Source organism: Bactrocera oleae, chromosome 2 (assembly GCF_042242935.1).
Source record: "Bactrocera oleae isolate idBacOlea1 chromosome 2, idBacOlea1, whole genome shotgun sequence".
Taxonomy (NCBI): Eukaryota; Metazoa; Arthropoda; class Insecta; order Diptera; family Tephritidae; genus Bactrocera; species Bactrocera oleae.
The window spans coordinates 8045163-8063698 of NC_091536.1; the positions used below are offsets into that span (position 1 = coordinate 8045163).

General features: G+C 32.4%; 1 protein-coding gene across 11 annotated transcripts in view; it reads right to left on the reverse strand.

Moving 5' to 3' along the window:
- Positions 1-622: 622 nt before the first annotated feature.
- LOC106614325 (uncharacterized) overlaps positions 623-18536 on the reverse strand; it is a 109087-nt gene continuing 91173 nt past the window's right edge. For 10 of the 11 annotated variants that reach the window (XR_011395956.1, XR_011395951.1, XR_011395952.1 and 7 more), the window contains 5 exons: positions 8402-8694; positions 8065-8241; positions 7210-7324; positions 4351-7063; positions 623-4067 (listed from right to left, as the gene is read on the reverse strand). Coding sequence is in view for 1 of the 11 variants with exons in the window: in XM_014230014.3 (XP_014085489.1) it covers positions 6904-7063; positions 7210-7324; positions 8065-8241; positions 8402-8495 (546 nt within the window). In the remaining 10 variants the exon portion in view is untranslated. Of the gene's footprint in view, positions 7064-7209; positions 7325-8064; positions 8242-8401; positions 8695-18536 lie in introns of all 11 variants that reach the window. The other variant, XM_014230014.3, reaches the window with a different exon arrangement.

Consider the following 18536-nt stretch of genomic DNA (forward strand, 5'->3'; position numbering starts at 1 on the left):
GTCTTCTCGTACCATCTGGGCTATAAAATTCTCTGTGTCTGGCACATTTATTTATAGATATATCGCACTTTTCGTAGTTTTTAATAAAGCGTTATATGGGGAGTAGGCGGCTATAATCCGAATTCACCAATTTTCATAGGGTGGATAGGATTACCAAAATGATTTGACCTGCGCAAATTTGGGTGATGTAGCTTCAATGGTTTAGGAGATAACATACTTCAAAAGTTTTAAAACAACAGATGCTCCTCCCTAAAGGAGTTAGTTATGCAATACCAACCCTCCTATATGGGCGCCAAGTTTCAACAAGATATTTTTACGGACGGAGATGATCGATCAAAATCCAGTCCTTGTATGGAATATGTTTCTGAAGGGTATTATTACTTCAGTGCAAGCGAAATTAACATTTTTCTTGTTTCACCTAAAAATGGAATCTGAATTTTTGGATCTCTTTTATCTCAGCTTTTTTATATTGAAATAACTGATGGCGTTGAGTCTCTTTTTGTAATCATTTTTAAAATAAAAAATGATTTTAAAACAAATTTTTTTTTTCGCGTTTTTCAACATTTTGACTCACCCTCAACTCTTATTAAAAGGCCATTAAATTAAATGAAACGCACATCGCTAATGTGAGTACGAAGTGAATATTTGTTTATTTTAGAATTTTATTGATATCACGCGCTTCCTGTTTGAAATTTGCTAGCTTAAATGCTCAAATACATATTTACTACAGCTGAAACTTATTTTTGTTATATTTTAATTAAATTATAACAATGACTGAGTAAGATTTAAGTGTTTTGTTAAATGAATATATATAAGTACACAAATGTAAATAACTATAAATTTAGCATTTAGTATTTAACAATAGTTCATTGCGCATTTTATTATTTCATATACATACTTATTTAAGTCGGTTTTTTTTTTTGCATATTATTCTATAAAGTTTTGCTTTTTATTTAGTAAATGGTAGTAAAAACGTTCAATAGTATAATTTATGTAAACTTTTTTTCATTTATTGCAAATATTTCTGATTTGGTTTTGCGTGTTTTGATCATTTTGATATCTGTCAGTTTTTAGGTTAGGTTGTGATTTTTTGCCGCGCGCTCGCTTCTTTTTTTCGTTAGTTTATTTGCTCGCATGCAAATTTGATTATGCGCTTTTTCGTTTATATTATATTTATACATATGCGTATGTGTTTTTTTTTTATCGGTTTTTGTCATGTTGTGCTCTTTTTGTGTGCATAATTTCAATTTGATAATGTTTAAAAATGTATGTTATTTCTCAAGTTGATTTTTTTTGTAAGCGCCCCTTAAGGTTCCCAATTTTTCGCTAAAAAATTATCCAACGTATATAAGCTCTTTATTTTCAATTTAAATCGTGTCTAAATAATTTTACTTTTGTTATGATTTACCATGGCATTCTTTGATCGCATGCAACACTTTTTTTCTCTCCAAAGCATATATTTGCTTCCAAAAAGTGAGAGCAACATACTTGTAGAATGTATAAATAATTTGTGTGAACTGACCTGAGCAAGTTGAGGTATAACTTTAACTGAGTATAACTTTTAAAGAAATGTTTTTATGAAAAAAGTCATCAAGACCTTTTTTGTAGAGCGGAAAGTTTTGTATTAAAATATTACTTTTCCACTAGTGCAGAAATCTTTGAAAATAATAACCCATCGGAAACGTATGATAAAATTACAAACATTAGAGGAAAAATAATTTATGGGTAATCTGTGGTCGGGAAAAGAAAGGGTAGGGGAGCGGTTGAGTTTTTAAGTGTCAAAAACAGTTTATCTTCATTTGTGGCAAAATAACTAGTCCGAAGTAGTAAAAAGATCTACAACTTTTGTATATAGACTTTTTTCACATAACCTCAAAATGTATATTCAAATAATCAAGTTTAAGGTTTTTTATATTTATCTTGTACAAAAAATGTTTTTCTTTCACGAAATTTGGTGTAAACTTATTATCTTATGTCCCAAATACTCTATATTTTTTTGATTTAAAATATAGTAATTTTTTCTTCTTATATTGTTTTAATACCGTAAAAAAATTCAAATTTTCAATAAAAGTTCTCAAGTCGAAATTTAAAATTTTTTTAAAACTCAGTTGGCTTAAATAATTGTTGAAAGCTCTACCTTTTAATGATATATTGTATAATTACATTACTATGATAAGTTTTGTCAGAACATGAAAAAAACGCTTAATATATATCAACTTGAGAAATAATGCACACCCTAATGCATATGAATATAAAGAACGCTCGTTGATTTGCTATATAACTATTAATTTATTGATGCTTTTGTGTGATTTTTATTTTGTTATTTTGAAAATTTTTTTATTTTTTTTAATGATTTTTTATTCATAAGCTAAACCATTGTACCGTTAAATGTTTGCAATACTCCAATAATTAGAAAAATAGGCTACTTACAGCTATTGTTCGCATTGCTAGTACTCTTTGTATTTACATAAGCGATTTATAAATATGCATATGTGTATGTGCCACTTGCGGGGTTTTTTTTTAGTTGCGTTTAAGTGAAAATGTGTAAATTCTGTTATTTTGATTAATTTTCTTTTCGTGTATGCAATGTGCATTTTTATTGCTTTGCTGCAAGCTGAATGCCCTTTTTTAATAATTTACTTCTAATTATTTTTGATTTTTTTTTTATAGAAAAGTACAATACAAGGTCTAACAAAAGCCGCTTAGCTTATATACAATTTTTTTGTTCTGAATGTTGAGTTTAGGAAACCATTAAAGCTCAATCGTTTGTAGCCTTATTAACAATAGTTATTAAATATATGCGTTTTGTTCAATATGAAATTCATTATATTATATATATAATATATACAACTATTTGTAAATATATGTGTGCAAATAGAAAAACGCTGAAAAATGAGTGCCTGCGCGAAAAATAAATTTTATTAATTTTTATTTTTTAACCTCAATTTTTTTAAATATTTTTTTATCGTATGTCAATTCAGTTTTATGTTTATGTCTTAATCTAGTCTAAATGCTATACCTTTTATTTGTTGTGTTGCAAATCCTTGTTTATGTTTTAAATTACGGTATTTATTTTAATTTTATGTAACACATATTGCATATTGCGCAAAATTATTGTTTCACGTAATCACTGAAAAAATCGTTTTGTTTTATAATAAATACTCGTATGCATTTTCTTGTGTTTTAATTTCACTTTGTCTTTGCTAAATCAATTTGAAATTATTATTATTTAATTGCTGTAAATTTTCCTAAAATGCGCAATTCATTTAAGTTAAGTTTTTATTCTGCGAAATTACAAGTAAATCGGGCGTTGTTTGTTTAAATCTTTGAAAAAACTTCTAAGAGGCATACATTTGTCGAATTACTAATTTCGAAACAATTTTCAATAATCTAACGCTTTTTTAAATTATAGTTTCATAGTATATGTATATATGTATATACTCGTATATACAATTTGAGTTGTAGTAGACGCGTGCAATATATAATGCGCTAATGTTTATATAATATGTCCTAGGTAGGTTAGATGTACAATTTAGCAGAAATTTCAACTAAAAATTATTTACAATTTTAAAGTGGTAGCAAGCGACGGAAAAAATTGGTGTTTTACGAATTTTTTTTCTGAAAGCAAGAATTTAGTTACACAATGTCTTAATTGTGTTGAATTTTTAAGCGATAATCGGTTAATATAGTTAGGTATGTAGAGTGGATCACTGGAATTAAAATTCTCTCACTCTATTATGTTCTCTCTGAATCACCCTGTGCTCTTGATGAAGTCCATCAATACAAAAACTTTTTTTGTGCAATCTCCGAAATATTGTCAAGAAACTCTCGACCGATAGTTGCGATTCTTTTCCTAAACAAAGTCTAGCAATCGCATAGAACATGTTCAATAGTCTCTCCTTCTTCTACCTCTGACAGCTTCTACAATAGTTATTTTATGGTGTTGCCAATCTGCTGGCATGTCTACCAATTAGACAGTGACCTGTTAGCAGTCCTACAATGCGTAATTATTTTTGAATTTTAATACTCGGCTTGTGCGGCCCACAGTTAAATCATGTCACGTTTGACTACTTGTTGAGGAAGTTAGCGGTAGACTCCACTGAGATTCAGGTATATTTATAACATGTTTGTCGATTAAATATTCACAAGTAGCCAGAGTCATATAAATTCGTCTTTATCCGAAGTCTAATTGTTGGGTGGTGTCTGTTCTGGTTAGTTCATCTGCTTCACTGTTAACAGGAATATAGCTATGTGCCTGGATACCCATTGCAGATTTATCGCAAAATAGATTGTTAGATCCACTAAGAGATCTAGACATTATTTCACTATCTTTGACGAAACTCTAACAGCCTAGCTAGTGATTTCAAAGCCGCTTGGCTATCTGTATATATAAATAAATTTCTTATTGTGAGCACACTCTTTGTCAGCACAAGAAGGCTTTCTTTATTTGTTGTGATTTCCGCTTAAAAGACAATGCTGTAGTCAGGTAGTCGAAAGGCGATTCTGGTATCTAATTTTGCGGAAAAAGCACTCCCTGCCACTCGATTATCTAGTTTGGACCCATCCGTATAGATACTTATCCCTGTTCCCTGTCTGCAAGGGAAGGGAATATTGGGGACCGAATTTATGTTTAATTTATAGGATGTTGAAAATTCGTGTTATTGGGTAGAAACGGAAACTTACTAAGTATCTTGGAATGCTCCTTATTACAACCGACTAATTAAATTAAAACTTTAGAATTATGGCTCAATAACTTTGTGTCCCAAAATTAGTTTTGATTGTAAGAAGTTAGTTTCACATTTTTTAAGTAGAATTGTATAGTTAAATTTTAACCGATAATCAGTTGTGTTATCGATTAAATGAATCAGTTTTTTATTTTAAATTTCTTGAAAATGGATCAAACAAAGCGTGTTCCTAAACTGTACTGTACTGTTTAATTACCATAAATTAAGTTTAAGTGAGATTTCATCCTTCAAAGACCTTCCGGAATTTTTTTGGTGTATTTTGACCCGTCCGTTAAACGAAAGCTCTCTAAGAAAATATCGCATTATTTTGGAAGAGCTTTCTAATTTTTCCTGGTTGCAATAATTGCAACATAATTAAATATATATATTTTAATAGCGACTGAGAAAATACTAGTAAGTTTAGGTTGGCATTTGGTGTGTGTTGCTCATTATAATTTATTGTACAAAGCAGAATTTCGAACAAATTTGCAAAGTATCAATTTTTCGACAGATTCTGTATCAAAGAAAAATTGTAACTAAGACAAACGTCAGACTTCATGCTGAAGGTACTCCGGCACCAAACTCAGGCTAACCGACTTCTTCCATGATCATGTTTTGCTGACAAATCACGAACTCAACTTCGACTAGGACCATTATAATAGGAACGAAAACTACATATGGTAAGGCGATTTCTCTAAATGCTCCATAACAGCTTAAGCCTTTGATGGAAGTCTATTAAGAATAAAAGTAGAATTCAAAAAGTATTTAACCCGACTGTGATTTTTATATCCTGAATAGGGTATTTTAAGTTTGCCACAAAGTTTGTAATTGTCCCTAAATTTTTAAGATATCGATCTGAAATTTCACACACGTCGTTTTCTCTGTTAGTTTGTCGGAACTCTTGATACCGGATCATTATAGTATAAAGCTGCCATACCAACTAAACGATCGGAATCAAATGCTTGTATACAAAACTTTTTGATTCTCTGAGATATCTTCAAGAAATTTGGCATGGATTTTTGTCCAAGGTAGTGGTGCAATCTCTGAAGAAATTGTTCATAGTTTTAAGTCAGCAAATCAACGTTGTATTGTGGTTTCTGATGATGCGGAATCCCCATAACAATTTTTTAGCCATTGCTTTGCTTCAACGGTATTTTTTCCTATCAAGAAGCAGTGTAAAATTAAAAAACGAAATTGTTATCTATTGCTATTCTAGTACTTAATAACCGATATGCTAGCAGCTCTGCAGTGTACCTAATTGAAGGCAGCGCCAGGCTTTTATTTTCTTAAAACTTTGCAAAGTAAATAAACATTATATAATATTAAATAAAGAGTTATTGCGAGAGGAGTATTTTGTTGATAATTTTTTCCACGAAAGAAGGAAATTGCCTACTTTTAGGATGATTTGTTTCATGCTTCACAATATGAATTGATCTGTTGCACACATTTAGGATGTAGTTGCGGTGAAATATGTTGGAATGAAATAAGAAATTATAACGGAAATAAAATGCCAAATGTAATTGGAAGAAGATAATTGGTAATTACTATCCCAGCCACTAATAGGAAATTCATTAAAATTTTCATACTAATTTAACGATCAGATCAATACTCAGTTTATAAACTAATTTATAGCACTTCAAAAGTTTCGTTTAACGACTACGTATATACATATGACATACTTAATTGAGTATATATTGAGTAAGTTTTAAACTTGTTTTTGTGCAGATCACATAGAAATTTCCAATTATGATATTTGCGAAGCAAAAATTTTCGTGCGTTGCGTTAGGAAAACATAGTGAGCGTTATGCTTGCACACAAATCTGATTTAATGAAAATTGATGGCGTTTTGTTTTTGTTTTCCAATGCATTGTCAATTCGAATAGCTTGCAGTTTTATATAGTACATATATATATATCTATATATAATATATATGTGTGTATTTATACAGATGTGTGAGTGTGTGGAAGTGAATGTAAATTGCTTGCTTTTGAGCTTGTTGTAAAGCAGCAGAATAACGCTTAAACCTATTTGTAAATTCATATTGTGTCTTTATGCTTGTGTATGTGTGTGTTGTAACTCCATCACAATACAAACACTGCGCCTTCCTATCAAGTTATGACTACCAACACGCCTCGCCCGTTGTGCCAACGTACACGTTCTAGTAACTACCGTTACACTGCTACCTGATTAGGCCGAGCAGATGTTCATGTAACGCTATGAATGTCAATAACGCAAAGCTGCAGTGTTGCCACAGTGTTTGCGGCGAGCTTTTATAGTTGGCTACCGCCTGATTGCATGCGTCCGCATCGTTGCAGCTCTGCAAGCAGCCATGTACGTATCTGCGAATGAATAAAGAGGAAAGAATGTGTAAGCTGTGAAGAATAATAGCTTGCAATTCAATCAAGCAGCGCACATAAATGCATACTTATAGATGGTGATGTGGAATGTAGGTGCATTGTTGACCATTTTACCTTCGACCACTTACCTGTCATCGTAGTAGAATTTGCCACAATGTGACATACGTATGATTTCCGTGTCCGTTGTGAGTGTACCGCTGTCCAGCGCACAGCCTCGTACCGTTATCGATTCGCCAGTATCATCTGCGGCGCCGCAAGTGGCAAGGAAACAGCAAGCATGAAAGAATTATAAAGAAGTTGCAACAACTAAGCGCTCACTATGCAAGAGCAACTACAAAGCATATACGAGGGCGGTCGGATAAGTATGTAGTTGTACAATAAAACTTAGTAATACGAAAATCGATACTTTCACCATTTTGAGTAAAATTTCTTTTGAGAATGTGATTTTTTCGAATTTGAAAACAAAAATAATTCGTCGGTCTAAAACTAGATACTATGGTGAATGTGGCAACGCTCACGGATTTGTAATCTACATAACTTTTTTTTAAGGGGTGACCGACGGGTAATTCCTTCGAATTCATAAAAAGGACACTTAATTGTGTCACCCCTTACAACCCCAACCCCCTACGAAGTGGGGGTCAATAAGTACATATTTACCTGGAAAAGACCTTATTCCTTCACCAAATTGTCTGGAATTCGGCACGGAACGGCGCTAAACTCTGCTGTAAAGTGCTCTTACAGTTACTTTTGTGGCTTGAAATGGACAAACGTGGTACCTATCGCGGCAACAGTTTTCCCATGAAGAATAAGCCATGTAAGATATGATCTACGCAGTTTTTTAAGACAGTAAACTCGTGTACTTTCAATCTGCGATCTACCAATACGTGATCGTGAAATTTTGTGACTTTATCCTGCGGCATAAACTCGTAAGTTAATACCTATGGGGCCACCCTCGTATATATAATATGTATATGCCTACATACCATAAATCCCGGCGATTTTGATGCAGGCTGTCGCCGGAAATAGACCGTTACGTCCTTTTCGTCCGCCCATACATGGCGACTCTAGTATGGCGGTGGAGTAGTTGTTGTGAAAGGGATCGTCGCATGCTTTGTTGGCTCCATTGAATGAGACGCATTTGAAGCAGTCGATACAGTGAGCTATCGTGCAATAAAAAAAAGAAAAAAATCAGGGCAAAAGTGCAAATAAAAAAATCAAAATCCCATTAGAGCTGTTAGTCAATGACATTGAAGTGCATTATACCCGTACAAGTATACCATATATGTATGTGTGTGTGTGTGTTTTTGTGTGCGTAGTTACCTAGCTGTATGCTGTGTGTCGTGAGCAGTACGACGATACATGATATGATTTGCAAATTCCAGTTTACTCGTAGCACTTCGTTTAGAGGCGGCATTTTTTCATAGATACCTCTGTGTTCGCTGTTACTTTCTGGTTTTTCGTTATTTTATTTTGTTATGGTACACTTAATTCTTCCTATAAATGCAGTTCACTTTGATTTAAAGCTAACTTGAGTTTCGGTTTCATCATTTCTGGTGTGTCTACACTTCGCTTTAACCAATTTTAAAGCGCTGACGATGCATGTTTTTGATGAGCTGTAAGTAGAAGAGTTGGCATCTGAGTCATTAGAATGATTGAAGAGATCGAATGCAGACAATTTAATGCAATAACTTTTAATATTTTGAAAACATTTCGCATTTATAATTTACAGCCAAAAAAAATCCATTTAAGAATGGTTAATTTGGGAACTAGTTTGGTTCAAGTAGGTTACTAACAATCCTAAAAATGATGGTTTGTGTCCTTGAAAATCAAAAATTTGGAAAGAATTTGTTTTTGGAATCACTTATCTCTCAATACAAGATACAATCACAAACGTTCGATCAAAAATCCATTATTCTATATATGTTATCGGAGGTGAGTTATATGTGCAATAAAACAAGATGAAAGAGAAACTCGGTCATAAGTCAAGGGGCTGAACATCACATAATTTTTAAAACAAACGAATATCTAACTTTGAGGTACAAGAATATATACATCGGAAAAGCCCAAAAACTCCATCTAAAAACTCAGATTCCACATATTTGCGCTGCCTTATAAATATAGTCGCTGTTGATAGGAATGTCAGTTAGGGCGAGTAAAATAAATTTAATAACATATTACGTCCAGAAGGCTAACTCAAAGGTCGCTTTCGGTGAAATAATTCAGAACTATCAGCTGATTAGATTTCCGTAGGATAAAAGAACGAATTTGGTTATGTTACCACCATAACTATTAACATCAAAAGTTAGAACTACGGGAATATAGCTACAGACAGTTCGCAATCCAATGCTTACACATAGACTCGGGCTATGACTTTTATAAACACGATTCGACATCCTCAACGGTAAGAAGTGTACTTAGTCTTAAATCAGAGAGCTTAAGGAACTTAGAGGTTGCGACAGCCGTTTTATATGTAAAATAATATATTTATCAGTTTGCAATAAGATTAGAAAAAGTATATATTGTATCATGAAAGAACCATAAATGGTATACAAAAAGAAAACTGGGAGTATCTACCGTTACCAAAAGATAAGAGAATTATATAAAAAGTGACTACTCTCAAAATACCTTTGGATCTTTAAGTAACTTAGTCTAAGGCTCAAGGAGGCCTTTTATTTTTTCTCTTTTCTGCGGTTGCCTGGAAGAGAGCAAAATTGATTTTTGAACACAAATTGGTGAGCTCATATAGTAGTTTGTAATTATGTGAGTACGGTATTTGATTTCAGGAAAAACTTTTTCGGAAGAATCTTATTATTACCTTAGTGTTCATCCAAGTTCCGATACATTCACAAAGTTAGAAGTAGTGTATGGCATGTTGAACAGATGAAGAATTTTTATTCGTTAAATAGTGGTATAGAATTTTATGTTTAAAGCGTAAAAACAATATGACATCTATAATTTTTATAAAAATGCAGCTTTCTGTAGAAGCTCAGTCCATAGTCTACGTAATAAAACAGAATTCTCTGCCTTATTTCCAGGTTAAGACCTCAGTCAACACCGAAATGGATATATATATTGATAGGGAAGCCGAAATAACTTTGGGGTAATTCTAAACACCCTATTCACAAATACCCCCATCAGGATTCACAACAGTTGTTAGAGTTCCCTAAGGCACTCATTGGTCATAAATCTTATCAAATTACTCGCCAATTTTACTGTTTTTGTTTTGGGCTATAATGCCAGTTAGCAAGTTCATTCTTCATTTCTTTTGACAAAGAGTTTATTACATAGCTACAGACTCGTGTGACACTTGACAGAAGGTTGCCTCTGCAGCACGGGTGGTAGGTGGCAGTTTCCACTCAAATAACCATTCAAGAATTTTATTCTCAGAACGTGCGCTTATCATGTTTAATGGAGTTGAAAATTTCGTTCAGTATGGCAATAAAAACAGAAAGTGAAGAGATGACTCTGAAAGAGTATTGTTTAAAGGCAAATAAACGGAACATTCGAAACAGACGTTTCACATTAAACAAACTCAAACACGCTCTCGCCGAAAGAAGTGTTCAGAAGGCCAACTTAAAAAGCAGACATTCGGTTTTCTATAATTTGTAACTGTAATAAACAGTTGACAACAAATGGAGCACTCGGAAAAGATTTTATGAAAGAAGGTGTATTAGTCAGTAGATTAGTTTACAATAAATTGCCTACAAATAATTAAATTTATTAACTATTCAACTCATGTTATTTCATTGGTTATGTCGAAACCATTTCAAGCAAAATTTTGTGAAATTTTAGATTACAGTTAAGGGTATATTTCATATATAACTTGAAGGTTTTGTACGTTTGGTAGAACCCAATCTGGCAACCTGTCATACCAAGTATATCTCGACTTTTAAATAGTTTCCTTTAAGTATTTATTATTTGGCCTACATAGCCCCGTAAAAGTCGTTGATATGGCATTCAAAACATTGGGAGTAAAATCGGGAATTCATCAGTGAATTTGTGACCCAGTCGACATAAAAACTGCATACGAGTATTTTTAGTTATGACTACTTCTTCTTCTTCATAGTTTCCTACAAAACTTAGGCTCAAAACCTGATATCACTTACTTTTTATTATTTAATATTTTCTAGATTTCTGCACAAAAGTTATCAATTTGAGTTCTTCTTTCGAAAGCAACATGTTCCATTCTTGAAGTCTTTTGTTGATAGAGGTAACACACAAAAAATTCTTTAAATTGTTATTAAGCTTTTTGTAAAATTGGTTTGTTTATTTTTATCGAATCGATTTTTCTTCAACAGAAGAGAATAGAAGCGATTATCTGGATGAGAAGTTGGTGAATTCGGAGCTAAAACGTCACAATGATTACTTTGCCGCCTTATTTCACTCGTAGTATCGGCATTGCATTTGAGTTGCCCATTTTCATCTCGACAGCTTTGCCAAAAATGATCTCATCTTGACATCGCAGAAGGGGAAGACCCGTAAGTACTAGAATTGTCGAAAAGTCAAAGTAAAGTCAGAGAGAGAACAGTTCGGCATGTTCGGATGTTGGAGTCGTGGAGTCAAGTTCGGTAGAGTGGATTCGGGCAACGAAGAGTTGTACTGAGGCATATTTAATGATAATTTATTGTGGCAAAGTGAATACAAGAATTTCTACGATCCTTTTTGGATATGGCTGAGTCATATTGACCCTGTGACTCTGTGGGATTCGATAATTGTGTTAAAATTAGTTTTGATAACACCAACAGTCATTTGAAACAGTTGAAATTATTTGTATATTCAGACACTTAGTTCTAGAGATTTGACACATTTCCTGATATCTTTTAATGGAGCTATTCGTAAATATTATTCTAGCATCCATTTCAAAAGCAATATTCAAGAATAAAGGCTATTTTAATTCTCGGAAAAAGTATGGAAAATAAATTTCGCTGAAATCATAATAAATCACACACAAAACTAAAAATGTATAAAAGAATAAAAATATATAAAAAATATCATCTGTGACACGCAAAATCTATGTTCATTCACTGCTTACGAATAAGAAAGAAGCTTGTTAAATAGCAATATTGATGACACTCTCTAAGTAGGAATAAAAAAATTACGCCTAAAATCTGTATGCAAAGTGCACAGAGCGCCATCAACATGAAGTAAGCATCACTTGACGTCATGAATTTGTCATCACTGTTTCGTTTTTTTCAGCGCCTGCCTCATAAGCTTAAGCACGTTAGCTTATAAAGTCACAAATACAATGGCGTTTAAGACGCCTAAATGACTCTGCACTTAATCATTCAGCTATTCGCGATAAGCTGCTTTAATAAATGCAGAGAGCAAACTCATTAGTTCAAAAGAAATATGCGTGCAAATGCGAGACTAAGTAATAGCGATGCATTAAAGTAGAATTCGGCAGCAAGTCTTTAATGCTATAAATAAGTTACGTATACGCCTTGCCGCACAAATTTATGTGCTTCCTGAAAGTTTTTCCGCGCTGTCATGCATTAAATGCGATTTTCATGCTGTCTTTTTCTTACTGAGCACAAAACAACAAGATGATAAATGTGTGGGGAAAAACGAAGCTATCATTTTTCTACAGCTAATTTCACGGCATTAAGCCGCAATTTTATAGACATTTCTGAAAAGATACCTGCTTCCTGGTTTTTTCTGCCTTTCAGCACATTAAAAAGTCATAAATTCAGATTTAGCAACAATAAAATTAGCAGTGCCACAGAATACACAGTTACACTATTACATTGTTGGAATTCTATTCGCAAAGCGGAAGGAGGAAAGAAATGCCAACAACTGATGGCTATAAAAGGCGTGGGAAATTTTAGGAAGCTGCTAAAGAAATTCATTATAAGTTTGATATATGGTAAGTTAGTAAGTTATATACTTTAAATTTGAAAGTGCTGCAATCTCTTAAAAGATCTTAAGCAAAAATAAGAAAGTGAAGACATGATTTTTACTTAGAAAATACAAATGGAGATTAAGAAACGAGCTTGCAAATACCATATAGAGGAAGCTTGTAAAGGCAATAATCCATTTTCTAGCTTCTTCATTTGATCATAGCAGATTGTATGGGAAATATTCATGTCATGTAACCTCAGTATAAGTCAAATAAATTTTTGAGATGGCACCATAAATATAGAATATTATAAAAGTAGTGGTTTGAGCTTACTTCTTGCATGATTCCAAAACTATTTGAATAAGTGATAAATGTGATGTCTTGCATTCGGAATAAGTTTTCATTAAGAATTAATGAACTTCAGAACAATCCTTTTATTCCAAGTATATGAAACATTAACATAGAATAACAGAGAATACTTGCACTCAACACATATTTCCCAAAATTTCAACCAAAAATAAAAAAATCTATTTTTCATATACTACGATGAATCATAAATTAGCCTTACCTAAAGATGAAAATTGAAACATTTTGCGAAAAGTACAATTAATTTAATACAAATACTCATAGTTTGTAAAAAACCTTTTTGAAAAGAAGCATTTGTCTGGTCGAATTTAACTTCCAAACTTCTATATAAATGCACCTAATTGACTCGATTAGAACGATTACAATGTAAGGACGCTGAAACAAGCATTATTCGAAAAATAAACTGTTTAAAAAAAAACAGTTTTAAGGAAGTCGCCGAATATGAAAGGTTAGTGTAAAAGTGAACATAGTTTTTCTGTCAAGAATTTTTATTTTCAATGAAATCTTCGAGATTAAATTTTCAAATCAATATTATGTAGGTTTATGGGGTCTTTTGGTTTATTTCTTAGATAGAGCTCCTACGATACTATTTTAAAAGTTCTCAATCAATACTAAGTTACTTACTACGAGATCACAAGCCTCACATTTCTGCATAGTTTACGACATTAGTAAGATTATGCTAATAAGAGATTACATAATAACGGAAACAGATTCCACTTATCGAAACTGCTCATATTTTATATACTTATAAGACCTTTCTAATAAATAAAATATCTACGTATCTACGTAATTTTTGTGAAAAAAACGACGAAATGTAATCTGTACCTCGGTATTTCTCACATTACCTGGATGCGATGAGAACAAAACAAAAAAAAAACCAATGAAAGAGACACTCGCAGAAAAAATGTATGGAAAACAGTCACACATTCAGCAATATATAGTAAATCTTTATCCTCGAGTATACATCTATAATTTTATATGATACATAAATTCCCAGTGATCATAATAAAAATTTCGATTTTGGTTGTGACTTACTATTTACATATCTATGGTTCATAAGTTTTTCGCTGTCTCGCTTGTATACAAGTGGATATCTACCCTTATATAATATATTATATATGTATCAGCATACACCAAGGAACACCCACACTATAGATGGCATTACTATTAGAATTGGCTGTCCGCAAATGCAGTGACAACTTGTTTGCTTTTATATTTATATTTTCTGTTATGTATATATGTAAATTTGTTTTTACATACTTCGTGTAGGTACGTGTGAGTGTGTGTTGTGGTGACTTTGTTAGGTGTGGCTGCTGACAACGACAGTTACGGTTACGGTTATGACAGGAAACAGGTGTCAGCTCATAAAATAAACAGTCTACTGGGACAACTGTTTTCTTTAAGGTGAACGGCGATAGGAAAAACGAATATAAACTGTGTTTGTGTGAAAGAACAACTTTGCCCAAGGTAAAGATATGCAAAATTCGTTAACGATTTAAGTGAATTGAAGATTAAAGAATATGCAAAATGTCGGAGACCCTATAAAACATATATATAAATGATCAGCTAAGTTGATTAAGCCATGTTCGTCTGTCTGTATATATGCGAATTAGTCCCTCAATTTTTGAGATATCGATCGAAGCTGCTTATTTGTCTGAACCGCCGATAACGAACCACTATTGCATATAGCTGCCATAAAAATTGAATCAGAATCAAGTGCTTGTATGGAAACTTTTTTATTTGTGAATTGTTTTCAAGCTTCCGTGCAAACGAAGTAAGCGTTTTTTATTGTTTTAATTCTCTTTCATCAAATGGCCACTCATATTTAAATGATAAATTTGTTGGAGTACAATTTTTTAGTTAAAAATTTCGTCCTCATTCATCCTTATACCAAAAAACGAGTAGGGGAAAAATGTAATTTTTTTTTTACAAAACAATTGTCAACGCTATCCGTGTACATGTTCATAATAGTTGTTATATAATATTTATTATAGTTCAAACCCTTTTAATTTTTAAAATACTTGTTTAAAAAGGGTGGTAACCCCCTAGCTTTAGAAAATAATTACTAATTAGTACGTACGCTATACTAAACATTTTTTAATTACTATGTATGTTAAGACATTTAAATCATGTGGCAACCCCATAACATCATATTTCATTGGCACGATTTTTGAAGCACAAATCTGAAGATACTCGACTTTTAGAGGATTATTTTATTTTATATTATTGTGTAGCATTTCTAAATACATATGGTAACTCTTTATTAATCTGAAGTGATGCAGTACGAAGAAACTTATTACTATGAAAAGTAATTATTTATATATTTAAAATTTATATAATTAAAAATCATTAGCATTAGCATAATTAATTATTTAGTTGCATATAAGTAGCGTTTATATACCATACTCTGCATATATTCTCTGCATTATTGAATAACCTCAACTGAATAAGTGGCATTAGTGCCAAGTAATATTCACTTCATTTAATTAATCTGCTTATAAACGTATAATGAAACATAAGGCCGGCAGAGGATGTACTACATATGCTGCTGGCAGGCATACGGTCATAGGGGCGCAACAACTGTTGTGGCAGCATAACGACTGAAGCACTTAATCATCGAGCCGTAGCAGATAAGCTTTTTATGTTGTTGAATATGAAATGGCAATGACACAATGAAAGGCAGAACGAGTAATTAGTTCAAATATGCTGTAAGCAGAACAAGCAGAAAATGAAATGTGTTAAACGTGAAACTGACGGCAATTGAATGGCGTTTATGCTCGATTTTATATGAAAAGGTTACGTATACGACATGTTGCACAATTTGTTTTGATGTCAGTATATAGCGCAACAAAGCTTCTTTGATGAATTTAACTGTAAATTTGCATTATGTTTATGACATGCATTAAATGTGTTTCGATCGCTGTATTCTCAGCATACAAAAAGTACTGTTTTTAAAGCCACACAATTATTTATTGTTGCTATAAATGCGAATTATTTTCAATTGACTGAGTGAAATGTGGTGAATGGGTGAGTTTGAAAGGGGAAATGCAAGGTTTATGCATTAGTTAGCTAATGAGTTCAGCAAATTATGCGATTATAAACTATAAAATAAATAACTAATGTAGCTTTGTGCAGTGTGATTACTCCTCTGACAACCTACGAGTACATCGAAATTTTCGCAGAAATAAATTTTCTTTTCGCGTAGAAATTTGTTATTATTTTATAGTAAACTCTAATTATCTATTCCAGTTGTTATCACAACAGTCATCATAGAGGTGGAACCATTTTAGACATAATTTCAATCCATTCTATATTCGAATACGTCTATTTATATAACCTTTATTATTTGTTCAGCTCTTTAAATATTTGAGGTCTCATAGATTAATTCTATTACTAAAGTTAATTTCAGAAATAAAAGCAAATAAAGGGAAAGTTGAGCTAAAAGGGTCAGTGTGGTTAAAATTTCTCAGAAGTTCTCTATACTTTTGCTAAACGCTTAGAGAGTCTTAACAATTTTTAATAGTTTTTGATTGTTCTATAAATAGTATATAGTAGTAAATATAGTAAGGTGGTTTAAGATTTCCAAACCAGATACATCCATATTACTATATTTCGGTAGTAACATTGAGCTCCGCAATAACCGGTGTGGCTATTGACAATGATACGTCTTAGGCACAGTTCTGATTAAAAACCTATCCAACATTTTTAAATACCGGTACTCATTGACAGTTACTACACCACGCAGTGACTCGTTCTGAGTGAAGTTCCGTCTCGTGAATTATTTATGTATTTTATTCACACCATATACGGCAATTTTGCTTGTTTACATTTCCGTTTAAATCAAAATGGGTTTCATCACACATAAATAGTCAATTTATCAAGTTATTGGCTTCTTCGGTCATTTCAATAATTTTTTGGCAAAATTCCAGGCGAGTAGGCAAATCTAGTGGGTTTAACCGGCTTCTTATTTGAACTTTGTACGGAAACAGGTTTACGTCATCATGAATTATCTGTTCGTTGTAATGACCATTTGCTAACTCCAAGTTGCGCCGATAAGTTGCGAGTCGAAATTCTTGGTTTAACTTAATTAATTTTTAAAAAATCTAAATAATAACCTGCCGAATAAAAAAAAAAGTAAGTCGATAACTCACACAGAAAAAAAGTTATAATGGCTCTGTGGATACATCTGAAAACCTGCCTTTTGTTATGACAAATTCATATCTTACTGGGCTCATTTCCTTCATTTCAACCAATTTTGTATGCTTGCTCACTATAACGTTGAATTATAAAAGATGTTTCAGATAAAAAAATAAATATTCAGCTTTAAAGTGAAACGAATTGTCCGCTATACCTGCAATGTTCTTTAATTTAGACCAGCCAAGAGCTTGTCATATAACATCACTGCGAAACGCTACGTCAGTAGTTAATGGTATAGGCTGGAAATCACTCAGTATAAATTATCGATTTCTGAAAGTAAAGTTTAGTTCAGCAGTTGGTCAAAGTTAGAAATTAACAGCTTCAGTTTTGAAATTTCAATCAGGTTATTGAACAGCTTGGTTTTTAGTGCCTAAAGCTTACTCTTAAATACCGAGTTTATCATATAAAAAATTAAATCTTCTTAAACAATAGGTGGAGATACAATCATATTTTACAACAACATTTGAGCGCGAATGGGGAGAAATGGCGTGAGAGGTATCGTTTAGAAGAAGAGAAATAAGCAAAACGACTATTAAGTACGTTCTCGTTGCACCACAAACTCGAGTTTATTAGACATATTGTTGTCTACTGTTTAACTATATTCATAAATAAGGAATAACTGTGTTTTTAGCAAATTTTTTCAATGTGGTTACTCAATAACTCTAATGAAAACACTAGAAATTTGTTCACAAATACAAAACCTTAAACTCGAGTTCTTTGCAGGAATAATATAATATTTGCTAACTTTTTTTTTACCGGGGTACGTTCATAGGTTTCTGAAATGAGTAAATGGATTTGTTAAGGAGGGTCCCACCAATCTAATTGGCAAGAAAATGTGAAATATGATGAAAATAATCTGGTGGATGGAGTTAAAGGTAGTATCAATAAAAATATTTATTTAGAGAGAGGAATGTTGAAGGTAACTGTATCCCATAAGAACTAATCGATGTAACCTAAAACAATGCCAAGTTATATCGTTCTTGAGAAACACATTTGTAACTATATTTATGGGATAGAGTCAAATTGTGTCCTTTCTCAGTGAAAGACGAAGGCTTC